The sequence below is a fragment of the Gavialis gangeticus genome, unplaced genomic scaffold, assembly GCF_001723915.1.
Source record: "Gavialis gangeticus isolate Ggan-Ray unplaced genomic scaffold, GavGan_comp1, whole genome shotgun sequence".
NCBI lineage: Eukaryota > Metazoa > Chordata > Crocodylia > Gavialidae > Gavialis > Gavialis gangeticus.
This window is the reverse complement of record NW_017729015.1, coordinates 18,216,531-18,237,256: the sequence shown is the minus strand read 5'-3', so window position 1 is coordinate 18,237,256 and position 20,726 is coordinate 18,216,531. Positions and strand designations below refer to the sequence as shown.

Sequence of the window (20,726 nt, the reverse complement as noted above, 5' to 3'; positions counted from 1 at the left end):
GCAGTCAAGGATTGAAATCAGATTTTTGATGCCAAAGGAGCCTCCTAGATGCATCAGAACAAAACTCGGGGCTTGTCTTCATAATCACGACTAAGTGAATGACACACGGCATACAGCAAATGTACTTGCCTTTTAACACAAGAGTTTTAGAACAGAGGCACCGCTTCTATAGCCCCACCAGTAACCCAGAAGTGGGGTCGTATTGTGCATGTGGATGTGGGTAGGAGGGAGGGTGGAAAGAAAAAACATCAGTGAATCCTGCAGCATCTTCATTCTGGTTTTAAATCCAGCCATCACTTCAGACAATAGATGCATAATGCTTTCAATAAAATATATATGTGAACAAAGACAATAAATGAGTCTCTCTCTTAGGGACACCATGGATCAGATGAGAGGGTTAAAATGAGTGAGTCACAGAACATCCATTAGTGAAACTCCTCAGTGCCGAGTTACTACCCCCTCCTTCAAAAGCAGCCACGCTGGCAGAACATGAGAGCCAGGCTTGCTCTATATTTAACAGGTTAGCTGATGTAGGCAGGGAGGCTTACAGCCTGAGGGAAGACAGCAAGAGATAGAGAAGAGTTTCGGGCTACGAGGCACTCACTTCAGGGGCCACAAAATTTGCGGTGTAGCAAGGGGTCATGAGAAGGCCATTTTCTGCTCTCAGCTGCTTGGCGAAGCCGAAGTCGCAGATGCGAATGTTTTCCGGGTTTCCAGACTCGTCCACATAGAGGATGTTGCTGGGTTTCAAGTCCCTGTGAACTACCTGCAAAGGAAAAAGCAGAAGGTGCCGTTGCAACATCTTTCTCCCATAGCAACTACATTCCTCATTCCAGCGAAGCAAGCGCACAGACTGGCTCCACGACTAAAATCAATCTAACATGATGCACTGCTACTTTCATGGAAACAGCAGGTCTGGGCCAGCCTGCTTCTCACCAAGCTGAACAGGAACAGGCCAGGCTCTCAGCTTCTCCTACTCACCCCTTGAGAGTGCAGATACTCCACCGTCTTACAGATCGTATGGAGGACAGAACTGGCCTCCCGCTCAGAGAAACACTTCTGCCGGAGGATTTTGTCCAACAGCTCCCCTCCTCTCATTAGCTCAGTCACCAGATAAACATACTTTCCATCCTCATACACCTGCCAAGGCAGATATACAGGGAATAGTCACTACAAACAGAAGTGATCACAAATTCTTTCCAAAGTCCCATGGACAGCACTGCTTATAGCCACACAAGGAGCGAGCGATATTATGCGCATCCTACTACGGCCTGCTCAGCCTCAGGTAGTTGGAATGAACTTCCATGAGCTCTTAAAAAAACCTGAAGTCAATCCAAGTTTTGATGAGCTCAAGCTGAGAGCTTCCTTTGCCCCAGCCTCGGTTACCAAGCAACGCCGAGAAATTAACTGGTTTAATAGTGCATGTGCTCACTTAGAGCAGAGCGGGGATCAAAGAAGCGCAGCTCAGCACTGGAAGACCTGGTGGCAACAAAAAAAATGGGCGTCCCCATCCTGTAAACCTTGTAGAATGGCTTCTTGTACGAGGACACAGGGGAACCCGGCTGTGTTATGGTCAGCTGGATTCTAGCTGGAGGGAGGTCTGTAACTCTGAGCCAGTCTTTGCAGCAGGCAGGTGATAACCAACCTTTACACTAGGGTGCCTCTGAAGCTGCCCTTTTGGAGCTTCACCACCATCTACACACAACACAGGAAGAATCCTCTCCCTCCGCTTCAGCACGTGCTGAGCAACTCTGAGGTCTCCACGGACCAGACTGCTGGGGCATAGGGAGGAGGGTTGCTTAGAAGAGGCAACTGCGAGCAGCCTTTGTTCTGGCGTTTCCTGAACCCATCCGTGCAGGTTCTACTTACATCTTTCAGTGTGATGATGTTGGGGTGCTGCCCGTACCGCAGCAGGATCTCCATCTCCTCTGAAGGGTCTCGTTTGCTCTTATCAATGACCTGCAAGAGTGAGCATAAAAAGGTTATCCAGAGCTGGGGGTCCTGCGAGGCATGAGACAGGACAGAGCACCGTGTGGAGAAAGAGAAGTGGAGCGCGCTGCAGAATCTACCTGGTGAGGGATTTATTCAACTTCCACTCCCCACTGCCTGCTGTACGTTTGCTTTTGAACTTTTCTTTGCTAAGTATCAGTTCTAGAGCCCCCTGGTTCCAAGCAGCCCGTCTTCAGGTTGGGACAAGTTGGAAGTGTTCCCCAAGACCCGAGACAGGGAGTCTGAGTAATACAAAGTGAGGCACAGTATTGAACTCCCCTCCTACAGCGCCATTTCCCCAACCCTCCCAGAGCAGACATCCAGCATGCTGCCATGTAAGAAGCCGATGACATCGCACTCAAGAGGTCAAGGCTTTGTTTTTAGACCTTCTTCAGGCCACTATTAGCAAGAAGGAAACCCGGATGTGGGAGTGCAGATGTGAGGTCTCAGACCTTGACTGCGTATTCCGTGTTGGTGGCTTTGTGAATGCAACGTTTGCACACAGAGTAGGAGCCCACGCCGATGGCCTCCTTCACTATGTAGCCATCGGTGAACTGGAGACTCTTGCCATGCAGCTGCTACAAGACAATGAAACGAGGGGAAAGATTTAACTTTCAAGGACCTCATTACACCATAATGACTGGGCACAAACAACATGGAGGATGGACTGACTGGCTGCTTTCAACTTCCCTACCATGACTTTTTATACTCCCTGTCAGGTAGAAGAAAGGCGAAGCCAGGGCAAACAAGTTGCTGTGCTAGCATCATCACATCTCGTGCATCTGTAGTATCTTTCAGCTTCAAACTGTGCCCGTGGCCATATGTCAGCAGGTGGTGTACCTCAAGGATGGTGGGCAGGTGACACGCATCAGAGATGAAGGGGCTTTGGCTATATAATACATCAGCCAAGGGAAGTTATAGAAGATTCACTGGGTCTTCAGCATGTAGGGTGCTTTGCTTACTCTTTCAGACTGGACGTTCAGCAGGATTTAAGTACTGAACTCCCTTGGGCACCTTTGAATTTCTAGTGAGATCTGGGTCTCTAACTCCCTCAAAGCGCTTTTGAAAAATCCCAGGGTATGCAAGAGAGGCAGGAGCCCTGACAACCTGCCTCTCTGCAGGATATAGGGTTGATCTGGCCTTAGCATGACTCAAAACTGCTGGCTCCATACATATGACATGCATGATTTAGCTGAGTCCCATGGGTATTTTTGGAACCTTGTAGCATGTTGAAGTTTGGTTTTGAACCTCTCTGCAGGTGGTTGGGGAGAGATCTCGTCCCTGCCAACTATGGGCCGTGCCTTTTGGCTTGTAGTAGGTGACCAGGAGCTGTCTTTTCTTTGGCTCTCACCTCGCAGCCTTGCTCAGCCACTGACAAAATAATTCTGACATTTTCTGGAATCTGCAGAAGAACCGACCATTTCACTTGCAAGAGCAAATTCCTTTTTCTCCAAGACTCCAAACTCCCCCTCAGGCTTTACCGAAGACCTCACACAGAGCTCCCGGGCCAGCTGCAATTACCGCGGTTTAAGACAGGACTGTCCTTGGTCTGTGCCTCTTACCTGGACCACAGAGTTCAAAGGTGCTTGGGCAGATTTGACTTTGCCATCCTCCATCATGCCAGTTGCCACAAAACTGAACCCACGGAAGAGCTGATGGGCCCCGGCACTGGGTGGGATTCCAGGGGAGTCTGCAACGGGTCAGGGAGAGGATTCACCTCGCTGTGACGGCATCCTGCCAAGAGCCAGTGTGCTCCCCCCACCCCCTCCTTACTAAAAGGCTCCCAAAGCTCCTCTAGGCCACATTCACACTTCAGGCTAGTCCCTAAGTGACGAGGACATTTATTTGAGGGAGCACCCTGCAGATTTACCTCTGCCCCCTCACCGTCCACCATGTGGAGTCCGTGTCACTCATTCTCCAGTGCTGCTAGAACAGAAGAGCGAATGTTGTGCGCCCCCCAGTACCACAGGCAGCAAAGCCAAAGCATCCTGCATCAGGTTCCTGTGCAGCAGCCTTCCACTAACCTTTCGGCGTTCGAGACGTGAACTCCGTGTCAAAATAAAAGGTGTCATCTGGCCGGCCCACTGCAGGTTTGAAGGGGGGTTTGATTTCCCTGCGATACAGTTTCTGGAAAATAAAGGCCACAGATGCAGTTTGAGACTTTCCCTGTAGATATGGCCACATGCTCACAAGAGGATGGATTTTCCAGGACCTACATGGCGGTTCAGTGTTTGACTAGAGCTCAGCAATCAAAGGGGAAACTCATTGGAAAGAATTTTTTGTTTCGCTGTGGTCACTTCTGGGACAGGAGCTTGCCTTCCCTTCTCCCCCACTTCTACTCAGGAGACAGTTGCTGACAAGGTAAAGAGCAGCAGTCCACATAGTGGTTTACACTACCAGACTGCAGCTCCCAGCTTTAAAGCAGCTCTTGAGGAAGGCAGCAGCTGCACTCAGATCAGACGTTTGGGGGATGCGCCTCTTCAGAGTTGTGCATCCTGTGGCTCTCACCCACATCGAGATGCTGGTTTGAAGCTAGACAGGTCAGGAAGCTTGATGGTCCCTGCTCTATCACCTCCTCCCACTAGCATCAGATACTATACCTGATTGATCCATCCCTGAAGGAATCATAGAAAATGAGAGCTGGAAGGGACCTCAGGAGGTCACATCTAGTCTAACCCCTGCTCAAAGCAGGACCAGCCCCAGCTGCATCATCCCAGCCAAGGCTTTGTCTAATTAGGTCTTAAACACCTCCAAGGATGGAGACTCCACAACTGCTCTAGGTAACCTGTTCCAGTGTTTCACCACACTCCTAGTGATAATTTTTTTCCTCGTATCCAACCTAAACTTCCCTTGTTGCAACTGGAGCCCATTGCTCCTTGTTCTCTCACTTGCCCCCACTGAGACCAGTCCAGCGCCATCCTCTTTGCAGCCCCTCTGCAGGGAGTTGAAGGCTGCTGTCAAATCCCTCCTCGGTCTTTTCTTCTGCAGACTCAGTCAACCCATTTCCCTCAGCCTCTCCTCATCAGTCATGTGTCCCAGCCCCCAAATAATTTTCACTGCCCCCTGCTGGACTCTCTCCAACTTGTCTACTTCTTTTCTGGCATGGGGGCCCAAAACTACACAGCCTTTGAGTTGCTTTGTGAAGATAACTTTGAGAGAAACCCTGCTATCATCAGTGGTGGTTTGTTCTAATGCTTTGATGCCTTCCCTTACTAAAGACCTGAACACCTCAAAAGAGCCCTTCTGGGGGGGGGGGGGGGGAGTACAGTTGGGGAAGTGAGGCACCAAGAAACTGGATTTGCTCCTGGGAAGAAGGTAATTGAATCCATATTTCCCATAGCCCAGTGGGAGCCACCAACACTTTCAGCCGGAGAGCTGTGAAGTACAACACTGCCGTTCCACCAGTAGATCCGGTCCTTTCCAGAAATCTGTCTCCACAGGTCTTCAACACTACCCCTGCCATGCCAAGCCCCGGATCAACTTCCACATCCTCCTCTTGCAAGAGATGGTTCATAGCCTCGAGCCTGTGTGATACGTAGGCTTGGCAGGATTTGATTTTTATTGGTAAATGTTGATAAAAGTTGATTTTGCCTCACGCTCACAGGCCGATGAAAAAATATTTTCATCTTTAATAATTAAAATTTATAGAAGGGGGACATAAGAAAAATGATGGCTGAAGGAGCGTGTGACGACAGGGGGAGCAGCCCTACAAAACCGTGCTGACTGTAGTGTGGACTGAAACTCCCAGAAACCCCAGGGGACTGGGAACAAAAGACGACGATGTGACAAAGCGGACGAGGGACCGACAGGCGAGTGGAGCTGGGGCTGATGGAAGTGCTGCTGGCTGCAGTCCTACACCACTTACCTTTGTTGCGGCAGGCAGCTAAACTGCACTATAATAACAGTATACTGTCATTAATAAATTGTCTGCCCCCTGCACCTCTAACTTCATGCAACCCTGAACATTTAAATCAATAAAAATCGAAATAAACGCTTAGAAATAGACGAGATTATCTCTATATATCTGTAGCCAAGCCCAGCTATATGACTGCAGGGGTAAGAGTCAGTTGCGTGTGCCACCCCTGGTCGCTGGGAAGGACACTGGAGAACACGCAGGATCCCAGAGCCAGGAGAAAGGGTTCTGCACTCACGTTCCAGTCGATGGTAGAGTAGAAAGGATGGCGCTTGATCTCTTCTGCCCCATCGGGACCCGAACCTGAAAGAGAAGCCACTCTGGATTTACAGCTAGATAGGCTACGGTCAGCCAGCACAACACAGCTGTCACCCCTGAGCAATGTGAGCAGGGATTAGCTCAGGGGTGGGCAAAATATGGCCTGTGGGCCAGATCTGGCCCATGACAGGACTTTGTTTGGCCCGTGCTGGTCCCTCGGTCCTGCTTGCCCAGGCACCGTCCAGCTGTGGCACGTCCTGCCACCCCAAGGGCACGCAGCCGAGCTGGGGCAGCTGCACAGCAGGACTGCCTTTCTAGGCAGTCCAGGTGGCGGTGGCTCCATCCGGCTGCCACCAGCACTGCCCCCAGCGCTGCGGTACCAGTGGAGACCTGCGTGTGCAGTCCCAACCCAGAAGCCACCACCACCTCAGCTGCTTAGAAAGCAGCACAGCTGCAGAGCTGCCCCAGCCCCACTGCATGCCCAGTCAATGTTTGATTTTTACTATATGATTTGCTTTTTTTCCGGTTTCAAGATGGCAAAACCCCTTCCCAAAAGGAGTAGCTCTGGGGGCAAGGGGAGAGACTTCTGGTGGCAAAGGTCAGGGGTTAGGGGGCGGGGCTTCTGGTCCCAAGATGGCAACTGGGGGTGGGGCACCTGTCAAGGGGCAGGGCTACCCTTGCAGCTCTGGACAGCTCATTAAAACTCGTTAGGCGGACCTCCAGTGGAAATAATTGCCTGCCCCTGGATTAGCTCATGGCTAAGCTGTACCAGGATGGGCAGAAGAATAGAACCCAAAATAAGTCTAGATGTGCCTCGGACCTGCTGGGACAACCGGAGCAAAGATGCAGCACCAGGCGTGCCTGGAAACAAAGAGACTAGGAATGTCTTACCTAATCGGTTGGCTGGATTCCTTTTGAACAGGGCTCGCAGGAGACTCTGCGCTTCAGAGCTCAGAAACTGAGGCATGCCCAGCTTTGCTCTAGACAGGAAAAAAAAGAAAAAAAAGAAGCGATGCAATCGGTTGTTAGAAAAATAAGTAGACAGGAGCCAACTACAGCACCCCAACCCTTTCCCTCTAGCACGGGGGAATGGGGTAGCACCAGTCTGTTCTAGGGCATTAATGTGGTACCCTCCACATACATTGGTTTAATACAAGTACTTCACATCTGTGTTGAACCCGCAGCATGCAACATTCCTAGGTTTGGCAGGATTCAGTTTTTAATTGGTCAACATTGATAAACCTTGATTTTGCTGCAGACTGAAGAACAAATATTTCCATTGATAATAATTGAACTTTATAGAAAGGAGATGAAAGAAAAACGATGGCTGATGGAGCATGAGACAACAGACAGAGCAGTTCTACAGAACCGTGCTGGCTGGAGTTTGGCTGGCAACTCCCAGACACCCCAGGGGACTGGGAACAAAGGAAAAGAAGTGCCAAAAGGGATGAGGGAGCTATGGGCGAGCAGAGCTGGGACTGATGGCAGCTCTGCCGCTCAGCTGGCCACAGTCCTACAGCAGTTACATTAGTTACACTCCAATCCTGAAAATAGAAATGTATAAAGTCAAAAGAAATGCTTAAAAATCAACATTGAGATTATCCGTTACAATTATTAAAGAAAACAAACTAAAAATCAAATTCTGCCAAGCCTAAACATTCCTACAGGCAGAGCAACAAGGAGCAAGTCCCCCATTCAGACACACAGTGAGGCACATCACCTTCCCTTACTTGAGAATGAGTGTCATGGTCTCCTTACGGTCTTTGCCTTGGAATGGCAGGGAACCCGTGAGCATCTCGAACTGGAAAGAAAAGCAAGAGAAGGTGAAATGCTTGAGTGAGAGCTACAGGCTCCAAACTCCAACAGACTTTATGCAGACAACCCTGGGATACTAAGCCTCAATACGGTTAATGGAGGTTTGTGCAAAGTGGTTCAGAAATCCTCGCGGCTGAAAATGTTTTAGGAAACACTGTTCCAACCACCTTCTAGTGGAGCTGACCAAAGCCCAACATCTACCTCTTTAGGGGTATGTCCACACAGCATGGGGATATACTCCTAAAGATACCTGAGCTCACTCAAATGCCAGGAGCAGCGGAGTGCTCTAGCTAGTCTGATTCACAAAGCTGTGAGGGGGGGTCAATTTGCACTGGTGGAGCTGGCTGGGATCTCCTTCTACAGACCTACATTGCACAGAGCAGACGAGCGGTAGAATAACAGCTCTTGGCCCCTGCAGTTGGGCGAGTGGTTGCAGGATCACAGAGTTGCCCCCTGATCTCTAGAACCAGCTGCAGCACAGTATAACTGTGCTGTGGGGAACCACAGCAGCGCTGAGCCGTGTTGCTCAAGCCAGCTCTGGAAGCTGCGCAGCTTCACTAGCTTGGTGCTGCATAAAAGTGAATGTGCTCTGCCTCTCGGCAGGACTAGTTAGAAGAACTAGTTAGGAGCTCTAAGGCAGCTTTACTGCTTTCTGTGTGGGAAGTGAAGTGCCGCGTCAGCACAGCACTGCCTGGCACTGCAGAAACACAGGGGAAGAGTTTTCCCTTCCCAACCTTCCCCCACATCCACCTTTGCAACTGCCTGCAGCACCGGCCCTGGACCAAATGTCCGCCAGGTGGCAGCACCGGATGCAAGCATCGCTTGCAGTCCAGCATGCAAGGCCGGTGCCTTGATATGGGGGTGAAAGCCAGTTTTATACAGATGTGAATGCACCTGGAGTCCTGCAGCATTCCCTGCACTTGGCCACCAATTGGCTTGGCAGAAGGGGCTTGAAAACAACCATGCGCTCATGAGACCCGAGCTGGGAAAGCTCCGTTTGAGGCAGAGCATTCAGCCCAGACACGCTGTTTAACCTCTCAGGTACCAGGAAATGTGGGTTCCAAGGCCAAGGTGAGTTCCCATACCATTAACACGCCATACGACCACCAGTCAGCACTGTGGGAGTGACCCTGACGGTTGACCACTTCTGGTGCCATGTATTCTACGGTGCCGCAGAAGGAATAGGCCTTTTTCTCGTGGTCTATGGCTTCTTTACTCAGGCCAAAATCTGAAGAAGAGAAAAAGCCACAAGCTTGCACCTGCTTGCTGCCAACATGCACAGGCAGAGCACAGGCCCACGGGAATCTCAGATCCAAGTTTGCTGAAGCACAGACAGCATCTCCTTACCTGACAAACAAAACTCTGGGGTTAGAGGTGATATCTTTTATTAGACCAACTTAGTAAGATTTTTCTTACTAAGAAGACCTGCGTGCAGAGGAGGGAGACATCAATCAGTGGTGAAATTCCAACTAGTTGGTCTAATAATAGATATCACCTCTAACCCAAGAGTTTTGTTCATCTATAATTCCTAAACCAACAGGGCTACAACTTATATCTCCTTACCTGTGAGTTTGATGTGCCCTTCTTCATCCAAGAGAATGCTACAGGAGGGAGAAGAGAAATAAACACTGACGTGAGCAGCACAGATGTGGTGCATCAGCAACACAGCTTGTCCCTGTCTCCTAACCGGTCTCTCAGGGGGAAGCTTTAAGGACTTGGAAGCAGAATCGTCGCTTGGTCACTTTTAGCCTTCAGCATTTCAGTCCTTGTGATGGACAGCGAGACCCTGCTTCTCTTCCCTCAAGCCCCTGGGGACAGGATTCCCCATGAACCTCATTCCAACCACTTCCCACACAAGGGTTATTCAGCTGTGCAGCTGATGTGTGCCTCTGCACAGAGGCCCTGCATTACGTATCCCACTATGCTCTGAATGCTGTGTTATTGCCGAATCTGGAGACTGTTATCGCCAGAGATTGGCTTTGTGTTGTCTCCAGGGTGCTCCCGGGCCCCGACTGCTTAGAACACAGGGAGGCAGCTGGAGTCTCCTCCTCCCCATTTGCTTCCACACAAAATATTTGTGTTACTACTACCCAGCAGCCTGGCCCACATGTATTACACAGCTTAGCCTTAATGGGAGAAGGCATGACTGTTCTCCTGCTCCAGGCTGGAGGCTGTGTGGCAGGCAAGCTGGCCCAGTGCTCTGTCATGACGGAGGCCGTTACACGTACTTTTCTGGCTTGAGGTCTCTGTAGATGATCCCCAGGCTGTGCAAGTGATCCAGCCCTAGCGCCAGCTCTGCTAGGTAGAACTTCACATCCTCCTCGGTGAACATGACCTGAAGGGTAAGATGCCACCCTGGTTACAACGCTGGGCCATGCTGGAGGAAGGAGTCAGCCTCCAACACACCCAGCCAGCTTGCTCCCCCTCACCCCTTTCAGGCTTGCCGCTGCCTGGAGATCCCCACCATCCTGAGGTAGCAATTAAACAGCAAAATTAAAGGTTGCTAAGCAGCAAGGCTGTGCTCGTTAAAATCTTCATTTACATGAGCTATTGTTCCCCCTCATCTTTACCTGCTGCAGCTCCTTATTAACCTGTTGTGATCCAGCTCCCTATTTGAAGCCACCTTCTTTGCCCTCACCCCCTCCCCGACTCCTGTAGGGAGTCAAGTAGTCTAAGCAGCTAGGGCATAAGGCAGCAGAGGACCCCAAGCGCCAGTCTTGCCACTCTGCTCAGCAGGGGCTCACCTCATTCAGGTGGCCGCTGTTCCCTGCTCTGATGCATCAGGAGACACTGCTCCTCTACAGAAGACCCTCACTGCTGCGAACTCAAGCAAAACTCAACAAGCATTAGCCAGAGAGGTTCTTTTTTTTGGCAGAAGTGTCTCCTTGACTTAGACAGGTTCTCCCCTGCACCAGACTCAGGCCATGGGCACAGAGGGCGCAAGCAGTGCATCCTGAGGCCCAGGCACACTCACCTCTTTGGAAAGCCGAGTGAAGAGGTCTCCACCGCGGAGGAAGTCCAGGATGAGATACAGCTTCCCTTCCGTCTGGAATGCTAAAACGCAGGCCACAGCGGGAGTCAGTTAAGCCCACCCTCCGCAGAGGGGCCCAGCTCAAAGTGGCTCTCTAGAGCAGCGTTTCTCAACCCATGTGTCACAACCCAAAAGTGGATTGCAAAAATATATGAAAGGGTCACAAACAAACTTTAAAAATGGATTCTCCTTTAAAAGGAGAAAAACACAGGAAACCATGGCATTTTCCTTGCAGGCTAGCAGAGTGCCAGCTGGGAAAGGGCTGCTTGGAGCCCCCCACGTCTCACACCTGCCCCACACACTGGGGGGCTGGGGCCTGGAGGTGGGGGGCAGTGGGTCAGGAGGGAGGGGCACTGGGTCAGGCTTGGTCATTGGTGTTTACAAATGGATCCTAGTACAACAGTTTGTAACCACTGCTCTAGAGAGAGTGTCCTGCCTTCCCCACTAGACTAGGCACCATGGCAGGCAGATCCAAGCATCAAGATCCCCTGCACACTCAGCACTCGGACTGGACGCTGCCCAGAGCCCCTTGGGTGTTGTTCAGATGGCACAGGGCAGCACCGCAGAGAGATCTCCGAGCCTGCTTGAGCATCGTGCCACCCTCGTGCAGCTACACTGCTTCCTGCTCCAGAACCAAGGCAGGCTTGGGGACCAGCGTGGTGCTGCCAAGCCCCTTCCCAACAGGACTTTCACGATCATCGAAGGGGCATGGGAAAGTCAGAAGAGGATGCTTAGGCTTTGAAATCAGTTCCAGGTTAGTGCATCAGTGCCCAGCTCTTTTGCAAGGGGATACCAAAGTGCTGGCAGCTTTGCAGCGGATAAAGTCCCTATGATCCCTTGCTTTAAAAGAGGAGTTAAATTCTGGCCCGGTTAGTTATTCCCACCCCTGGAATGGGATATTCTAGCAAAAGCTACAGCAGGAGCAGCAAACTGGGGAGCCCAATTCCACGTTGAAAAGGAAGGGGTGGGAGATCAGGTTTGAGAAGCTGCAGAAAGACAAAGGGTCCAGAGAGTGGAGTCGGCAGCAGCTGCCCAACCAACTCAGCCATGCTTGAACGAAACCATGCTTCCAGCACATAGTACTAGGATTTGAAACTCAGCTTCCTCTCCTGCATTATTTCATCTTCCCATCCTGGGCAGAGGAGCCCAGCCCCAGAGGAAGATGCGTTTAGACAGAGTATGTGTAGGGAGGTTGGAGCAGCAGTTCAGGTGTTAGGAGGCATGTGGGCTGCTCGCCAGAGAAAAGCACCTTCCACATTGCTCTTGCTAGTGACATGCCCCTGCCAGAAGGTATGAGGATGCACGAGTGCATTTGATGAGAACCTGCTGCTGGGCCATCTCGTGAACATCTGTTACCTCAGCTGTGGCTGCAAGCTGCCCCTGGAGGAATTGGCTTGGGATAAGGCTCATGAAAGCAGTTCATTTCTCTTTTGGATTAATTCAAGGCATCTTAGCTGTTGCCTGTGCCATTGCTCCTGCCCCCACCTAGCCCCACACTCACCATAGTGCAGTTTCACTACAAAGGGATGGTTCACATCAGCCAGGATGTCCCTTTCCATTTTCGTTCTCACCCGATCGCGCACTGTGGAGAGAGGCATGAAGGTCAGACAGATGGTGCCCCCCAAATCGTCCATGGGGCCCTGCACACTCCAGTTCTTGTTAAATGTGCCCAAGATGGAGGGGCCAGAGGTAGCTCTCTCCAGACCTCCAGGGGAACCAGTGCAGACCTCCCATTTCATTTCTGGCATGCAGAAGAGGACCAGGCTAAAGAAAGCCCTTCTTACCTTTCAAGGTTGCTTTCTTCAGGACCTTCATGGCGTAGAGGTGATTGTTGTCTGGGGGTGTGATTTTTCTTACTAAGAAGACCTGTGTGCCGAGGAGGGAAACATCAACCAGTGGTAAAAATTAATCTGGATGGAGTCGTAGCGCCTGCTACACCAGAAGCATCAGAGCAGCCGCCGGAAGGCAGCTAAACACGGGGCCCGTGAGTCCCATACCAAGCTCTGCAAGCCAAACCCCTCAGGGCTCCCAGGAAGGGCTGGGGAGAGGACTGCGACTCCCCCAGCCCTCACCTAGCCTGTCTGCATCACTTTCTAGACTGCTCATCCCCAACCCTGCCTGCTGTGCAAGCCTTCGCCCAGTGGTGCACGCTGGGCACGACAGCAGGGAACAGGACTTGAGGTCCTTTCTACTCCTAGTGGGGGAAGTGTCAGCTATTTAAAAACAAACTGCCTACCTCTCACATGAAGTGGCAGGTCAGTGCCTGTACCACCAGGCCAAGGTGCCTGTATCACCAGGCCAGGGTAAGTCTGTGCAGCACAGGGGCGTGCACCAACACAATGTCTGCTAATGCTCTGCTGTGCTAGGAAGCTTCCTGCTGTGCATGGGTTGGATGGTGAGTCATGATTAATGCCATCATTGGAGCTTCCTCTCTTTCCCTGTCCCCAGCACAGCACTGCCTGGCTCTGGACAACAGCAGCACATCTGGCAGAGCCATAGGCTTTACTATGAAGGAGAGCACAAAGGGACAGGGCTCGCACTGCCAGTCACATCCTCACAGACCTGGGGAATTGTGATGGCTACTGCCCCTGGCCAATACCACCCAGTCTCCAGGTTATAGGCAGTAGATCATCTTCAGCAGATCTGGACTATGAAAGAGCAGAGGGCTTAGCTGCTGCTTCCTTTCCCTCCAAAGTGGACAAAGGAGGACTACACATACCACAAGGTCAAGGCTGTCGATAATCACTAAAGCACCCCCAATTTTTCTTTATCCAGCTGAGTGGCCACTCAGTTGCAGGGCACCGGATGTCACTGTCCTGTGCAACACAGGCTCTTGCAAGCAAAGATCCCTTCCCCTCCAACCCCAGCCATCATAATTCACACTGGAGTTCATGGGAGCTCTGCATGTACCGGGACTACATGAAGGGGCCCTCTGAGCAGGCTGCACCTGAACAGTTCAGGTGTGGAGGGCTGGTGGAAATCATGAAGGCAGGGCCTTCCCCAATACACCCTTGCTTCTGCAGCCCTGAAAGAAAAATGACCGAGGGATTGAAATGTAGCAAGCAGCGCACTCACCTTGCCGAAGGAGCCTTGCCCCAGGACCTTGAGAAGTTCAAACTGTGAAGGGTCAGCCTTCTCGGAGCCTTCCTTCACATGGTGCGTGATGTTGATCTCCTTCACGATGCCTTCACCCTGAAAGAAAGATGTACGCGTGAGCAGGAACCACTCCAGAGCAGAGGAGAAGGCTGACTGGCCCAGAGCCGAGAGTGCCATCGAGTTATTTGTGTTGTGTCAAGCAGCTTCTCCTCTGATCAGTACCCAGAATGAGAAACATTGGAAGGCTTTCAGCAACCAGGCCTGGCATCTTACAAGTATGACAGCCTCTTCCTCAAATGCCTGCTCTTTGGATTTTGCCCATTGACAGAGGTCAATCTTTGTTCTACATTTCCTGAGAGCACTTTACTTTTTAAGCACTAGTAGCAAAACTAGGCATGTTTATGCCATTAAAAAACTTCCACTATACAGAAAACAAGGCACTGTTGCCAAAACAAGGACGTGGCTGGCAGCAATCATCCTCCCTGAACCCCATCTGCTCAGAAATCTGAGCAGCTCTGCCACCGCGCATCTTTTGCACAGAAGGAGGCTTTTACACAGCCACAACCCTTCATCACTTCAAGGCTGAAGAGAAGCCAAAGCCTGTCGCTGGCACACGATTTGTTTAAGCACCTTCTTGTACCGAACTGGAAACTCTGAAGAGACGGTTGTATAGAAGGAAAAGGATGGGGCGAAGATGATAAGTCAGAAGCTTCCATTTACCTTTTAAACACAAAACTAGGAAAAAAAGGCAGCTGCAGACACCAGAGAGCAACTTTTCAACAGTCCTTTCTCCCATGTGTCCTCCCATCCACAGCCCTGCAGAACTCCCTCCTGCAAGATGGTGAACCTGAAACTTGGGCTCACCTGGACCAGACGCTTCATACACATACAGAAAAACCCAAATCTCTAAAAAGGGGACATCACCCTTCATATTTTAGTTTTCTAGATAATATATCTGACTTTCTCCATTGGGGGGGTGGAGAAGAAAGTCCCCCCACATGGAAAGCCATGCTCAGAAACTGAACTCTGGCCCATGAGAAAACCGCGACCAGGTCACCATGTTTTACTACTGCAGTGTTTACAGAAAGCTCAACACCCCTTTCTGCAATGTGGGTTGGATTCAAGCTCATAGGCCGACGAGAGCAAGGACTTACCACGGAAGTGGTTGCCGACCTGCTGTGCTGCACTGTGCATCCTTTCCTTCCCTTGCTGCCTTGCTTTGTTTTCTCTCAGTTTAGGAAGTGCCTTTGTTTTCATGTTCTTGGCAGCCTGGTTTTTTCAAGAGCCCACATTGTTTAGACCAGTGATTCTCAACCAGGGCAAGTCATGGCACCCTGGGGGGCCTTGAGATCCTTTCAAGGGTGCTGCAGGGTACCATGCAATGTTAGCACTGAGAGGTGTGCAAACAGGAGTCACAAATAAACCCATAGATTTCATTTAGGAATCTATAGGATTAAAAGTGTGCTGACCTGCTGTGGTCTTCCTAAGTTCTTTGCAACAGGAGAGTTGCCCTATTTTTATGTGGGCAAAAAACAAGCTGGGTGCCTTGAGAGGTGCTTTGAGTCCATCAAGGTTGAGAACCACTGGGTCAGACACTCACTTCTAGTGGAAACTGAAGTCCCTCACTGTGCCACTGGTACAACAGAGAGTGCCAGCCAGTAAGACAAGCTTTCCCAGCTTGTTTCCCCTAAACATGTACCCCAAGCCTTGCTCTGGAGGGAACACAGAGGTGAGAAAGGGATGAAAGTCTCCCTAGTCCACTCTGTCTGTAGTTTTCATGACGACTCAATAACATGGTCAATTAAGTGCGTGGCTTTTATACTGCTGGCACCAGTCCACCAGGCCCTGAACCACCAGCTCCTTTCTTCATACCACTGGATAGCCATCGGTGAATAGCAGATCTCCATCACTAGCTATCTAATTTGCTTTACAGCTGTAGCCTACAGCTCCCCCGTATCCAGATTTCAGCATCTCGATGGCCTGAGAAAGGAACCTAAAAACCAAGCTCTTTGAAAGTTCTAGAAAGAGAGACTCCGGTTGGAAATGTCAGAGATCTCCATGTTCTTCGTGGCTAGAGTCACTTTTCTGGACTGAACTTGTTCTGCTATTTGCTATCCATGATTAAGGAAACAGTTTGAGCCATATGTGACCAAAACATAGCAAGCACCCCCCTTTCCTGGACAGATTACTAGTCCAGCTCAGCGCTGTTGGAATAGTTTAAGTCTGGTTCAGCTGAAGATTACAGGAAAGCAGGAGTGTCATGAACATGCTCCAGAGAAAAACCTAACCAACATTGTGCCAATATTTAACTACAGATTTACGCTAGATCTCTCGTTAAAATAGCCATTCCTTTAAAACTCACAACATGTGAACCCCAAACTCACTCTGCTTGTAATCCAGGAATCCACTATGGATGTGTGACACTAGCTGCCAGTCCATACTGACCCTCCAGCAGAAGTGTATGCTTGTTAGGACCTGCTTTAAAAAACTATTTATCTGACAGTAAGCCCCAATTTGTTCAGCTGGATGAGAGCACAGCTAGCGCAGAGAGCCACAAGGCAGTCAAGCAGTTCAAGATTTGCATACGCACAGTCTGGCAACTAAAACACATCAATTTGTGTTAGATAAATATGTTAGATAAATGTAGATTTTTTATCCGAAGTGATGCTTTAGCTGAACAGCTAGAAGCTCCCCTATTGAAAGGGGGCTCCTCTCCTGTCTGGTCCGTTAGCCTCCCACTGAGGATGTAGGAGCCCAGACTTCTTAACTTGTTTAGTGGCAAACCATGAAATGAGCAGCTGGTCGGGTAGCTCTGCAACAACTGCTGCAGCCATCTGAGAACTAGATCTTTAAATCACCACACCAGCATTCACTAGGCTTCCACCTGCACAAAGGAAGCTTCCTATTGCAATGCAATTAAACCAAAGCCTGCAGGAAAGGATGGAGAGAAAACCCAAAAGGCTGCCTCCCTCTCTTGCTGCAACTGTGCCCCCAACCAACATCATCTCAGTGGAGCTGCAGGGTAACAGACATAGGACAGACAGCGCATCTCCCCGCCGAGGGCTGCAGTACTAACCGAGTTGGAGAGCTGGGCAGGGGTAGGCAGCTGCAGGCTGCATGGTTTTGCTCGGTGTTTTCTGGGCAGCCACAAGGTGAGCAAGGCGCAGATGCGAGGAAACTTGGGGTCCCGCTCCATGGTCCCATCCCCTTCCACATAGCACCTCCCCCAGCGGCAGGGCACCTTCTAGAGCAGCATGGCAGGCTGCCGGGACAGGCACAGCTTCATGGAGGAGCAGAGGCAGCTTCAGGCGCTCCGGTCGGAGAGCACGGAGGAGGCCGGTGGTGGTAGCACAGCCTGCAGATGTGCAGTGACAGCGCATGCACAGTGTGGGAGCTCAGAGCGAGGCGAGATCGTACTCCCACTCCCTGGCAAGTCAAGGTTGTGGTTAGTTTCACACCTCACAGCTTCTGGTGCTGAGGGCCTCTTTCACTGCAGGGAGCCCCCCATCCCCCTGGTAGCCCTGCCAGGAGCCGTCTTGTGCAGCCTGGGCTGCGGATCGGGGCCTCTTTTTGCCTCTGGATGGGAATTCCCACGCAAGGAATTTGGGGTCCCCCCCCTTCAAATGTCATTTCTCCTTTGACCAGGGGATAAAAACCACAGGTCCAGAGAGAGCCCATCTAGCAGCACGTTCTGGCTCAGAAAGTTTGGGTCTTTGTCCTTGTGTCCTGCTTAGGGATGTGGTCTCCTACTGGAGGTCCCAGTGAAGCCAGACAAGATTGAGTCCGTCCCTGGGGTTCCATGCGAGGGACTCGCGCGTGGCCAAGATGGAGGTGGCTTTGCTCATCGTCTCCCAATGTGTTCCTCGGGAGGCTAAGGCACCTCTGCAGGCTGTCAGCCACCAGTCGGTCCACCACCAGGCCCGTAGCTACATGGCCAGGAGTCGCAGGCAGGGGCAGACACGTCAGAGGTCGGGAGTGCTGTGCAGGGGCAGCCCCGGTGTCCGGGTTCACTCAGTGCAGCTCAAGGAAGGCTGGTCCCTGTGTAATAACACGATGCCTTCGGCATCATTTCCAACTGCATTCCCGTTAGCCTTCCCACACACCGGCTAAGCAGATGTTCACAGCTTACCTGCTCTGTTGGGTGGTTGCTCCTATTGTTCCTCCCCCCCACACACATGCACGCAAATTTAAGCACAGGTTGCAGTTAGAAACAAGCCAACAGCTGCATTCACTGCTGGAAATTCCCCAGCGGGTTTGGAGCTGGGTTGCTCATTTGGGACCACTTGCCACCTTCCTTCTCCCTACACCCACGATGATACATTTTAACTATTAACGAAAAAAGCTAAATGACTGTTTTTTCTGATATGATACCAGTCTGGAATAACGGCGCCTTTATGCTCCGTGTTGTACAAGCAATTCAATTCCACATGCCCCCTTCCCCAAAAGGGGCAACAGAGAGGGATGAGGTAGGGGCTGAGGTCCAGGAGGTTTCGTAGGTACCAGGGAAGATTGGGAGGCATCAAATCTGAGCTGCAGTGCTGAGGTAGACAACCCTCACTGGGAAAGGGAGGCAAGAGACCTGGTGTACTTTGCTAAAACCTCAGTAGAAAGCTGCTTATGAACCAGCTCAGAAAAAATGATGTCAAAGGACTAAAGGTTTCATATTTGGTTAATTACTTCTAGTAAAAAGTCATCAGTATCCAGATGTAGAACCACGTATGAGCAGATACCGATGAAGGAACAATTCAGTCCTTCTCTCTGCCAGGCCAGTTGGCTTGCTGTATTCTTAGACACAGCAACAGAAGTCAGTTCAGTACTTCAGAAAAACCTCAAAAAATAGATGACATTCACAACAGGGGAAGAGGGTTAGGGTGGGGAAGGAGGGGGAGGGCGAAGACATGATCGGGAGGTCACGTGAGTGCCTGACTCATATCTGCTTTCCATATTAGCAACTCTACCTAGTCAACTGGGCCAGGAGGCACGTCGTAAAGAAAAACCCTGCACTGAGCACCTTGCAAAACACTGTTCATGCTCTCCCACCAGCCTGTCACACTTCCTTGAGTTTGCACACCTAGTCCAAAGAGGGCGACTGCCCGCGCTGGCTGTGCACAGCGTCAGAGGAGAGGATGATTCACAACTGACGTGAACCGAGAGCCTGTCCAGAAATAAACTGCTGGAGTTTGCTCATGGGATAAGGTGCAAACTAACGCACAGGTCTCTGAGGTATGGGGCTGTAGCAGGCTCTAACCTTGTCTGCCGAGTCCACGAGGTCTCTCTCCACCCAAGTGATGTCCGACTTTGCCTGTGGAACAAAGAACGAGAGTCAGGACAAAGGGTCTGGGACCTTCAATTAACCTTTTCCTAATGGACTTGTTTAAGAGAAGGGGTCAGGCTGTTTATGGACTCGCACAGTGGTGCCCCAATTCAGAGCTCTGCAGTACAGCCAGGGGAGATGATGGGGCTGCTGGGTTTAAGAGGCCTTTATGGACTTCTCTGCACAGCAGGGGTGGCAGGGAGAGGGGCACAAGCCTGTCACAAGTTAATTATTCACAACTCTGCCCATCTCAGCATCACGGCTGCTGTTGGGGGATAGAAGAGAGTCCTAGGTTCTTCCACTGGCCTTAGGGCCAAATTCTGCTTGCAGCCACACTCCAGAGCCGTTCCTGGTTTCTGTAGCATCAGCCTGCATTTCCACCCGCCCAACGGTGGGATCTGGAATGTGGATACCGAGGAATGGCTTCTCTTTGGGGAAAGACCAGAGCACCTCAGCCCCCCCAGGTCAGAGCTCAGCGCATCCTCTGTGGCAACGTCAGCAGGGACAGGTGGCTCCGTCTGGCAGGCTTCCAGCCCACATCTGGGTAGCAGAAGTACCAATCCAGGCGGCCTTTTAAAACAGACGTGGCCCAGATCTAGGAGCCCTTACGCAGAGAGCCACAGTAACTATATGAAAAGGCATGAGCCATACCTCCACTCCAGAGCAGGCCATTTCCCTCTGCCCCTACAACACTGCTTTTCTATCTTTCCAGACTCAGGGCACCACTCGGAAAATGCCAGCTCTTAGTCTGCTAATAGTCTACTAATTAAGCAGCTACTAATAACATTCAGTCACCCCATTGTTAACTTCAGAGAAAGACTAGAGCAATTCTTCTGCTGCAAAACCCGCAGCAGCAGGTCAGAATTGTTTTAACACCATGAATTCCTATGTGAAATCTCTGGGTTTAACCTTGTGAATTGTGTTTTTGCACCCAACAGTGCTAAGGTTGCGTGGTGTACCACAGCACCCTTGAGCGGTGCCACCCTGGGGTGCCATGGCCTGCCCTGTAGGGCAGTGATGCTCAAGCAGGACCGCACCCAGACAGACTCAAGGCAAGAAGGTTGAAATCTGAAGAACCCAATTTTGGGCAGGTTAGAAATTCTTTGTAAAAGGGTACTACACATCTGCGAGTCCCTGCACAGCTGTTTCAGCCCATCTAGAGAGGATGAGCTGAAGTTTAAATAATCATAATTTAAAAAACCTCTCAGATTGGAGGCATTTCCTCTCTCGGGCTCAAGTCACAAACTGTAGATTAGCAGCAGCGCTGCCACGGGGGCTTTTTTTTTTTTTTTTTTTTTTTTTTTTTTTTT

General features: G+C 50.8%; 1 protein-coding gene across 3 annotated transcripts in view; it reads right to left on the bottom strand.

Moving 5' to 3' along the window:
* Nucleotides 1-20,726, bottom strand: part of RPS6KA1 (ribosomal protein S6 kinase A1) — a 45,660-nt gene that overhangs the window by 7,321 nt on the left and 17,613 nt on the right. For 2 of the 3 annotated variants that reach the window (XM_019512479.1, XM_019512478.1), the window contains exons 2-18: nucleotides 19,351-19,404; nucleotides 14,082-14,198; nucleotides 12,791-12,872; nucleotides 12,508-12,588; nucleotides 10,950-11,029; nucleotides 10,204-10,310; nucleotides 9,539-9,576; nucleotides 9,061-9,203; nucleotides 7,891-7,961; nucleotides 7,052-7,140; nucleotides 6,141-6,205; nucleotides 4,014-4,116; nucleotides 3,552-3,679; nucleotides 2,442-2,567; nucleotides 1,870-1,959; nucleotides 982-1,140; nucleotides 605-766 (exon numbers count right to left, since the gene is read on the bottom strand). In XM_019512479.1, coding sequence (XP_019368024.1) covers nucleotides 605-766; nucleotides 982-1,140; nucleotides 1,870-1,959; nucleotides 2,442-2,567; nucleotides 3,552-3,679; nucleotides 4,014-4,116; nucleotides 6,141-6,205; nucleotides 7,052-7,140; nucleotides 7,891-7,961; nucleotides 9,061-9,203; nucleotides 9,539-9,576; nucleotides 10,204-10,310; nucleotides 10,950-11,029; nucleotides 12,508-12,588; nucleotides 12,791-12,821 — 1,473 coding nt within the window. In that variant the 5' untranslated portion in view covers nucleotides 12,822-12,872; nucleotides 14,082-14,198; nucleotides 19,351-19,404. Of the gene's footprint in view, nucleotides 1-604; nucleotides 767-981; nucleotides 1,141-1,869; nucleotides 1,960-2,441; nucleotides 2,568-3,551; nucleotides 3,680-4,013; nucleotides 4,117-6,140; nucleotides 6,206-7,051; nucleotides 7,141-7,890; nucleotides 7,962-9,060; nucleotides 9,204-9,538; nucleotides 9,577-10,203; nucleotides 10,311-10,949; nucleotides 11,030-12,507; nucleotides 12,589-12,790; nucleotides 12,873-14,081; nucleotides 14,199-17,178; nucleotides 17,379-19,350; nucleotides 19,405-20,726 lie in introns of those variants that run through there. The other variant, XM_019512477.1, reaches the window with a different exon arrangement.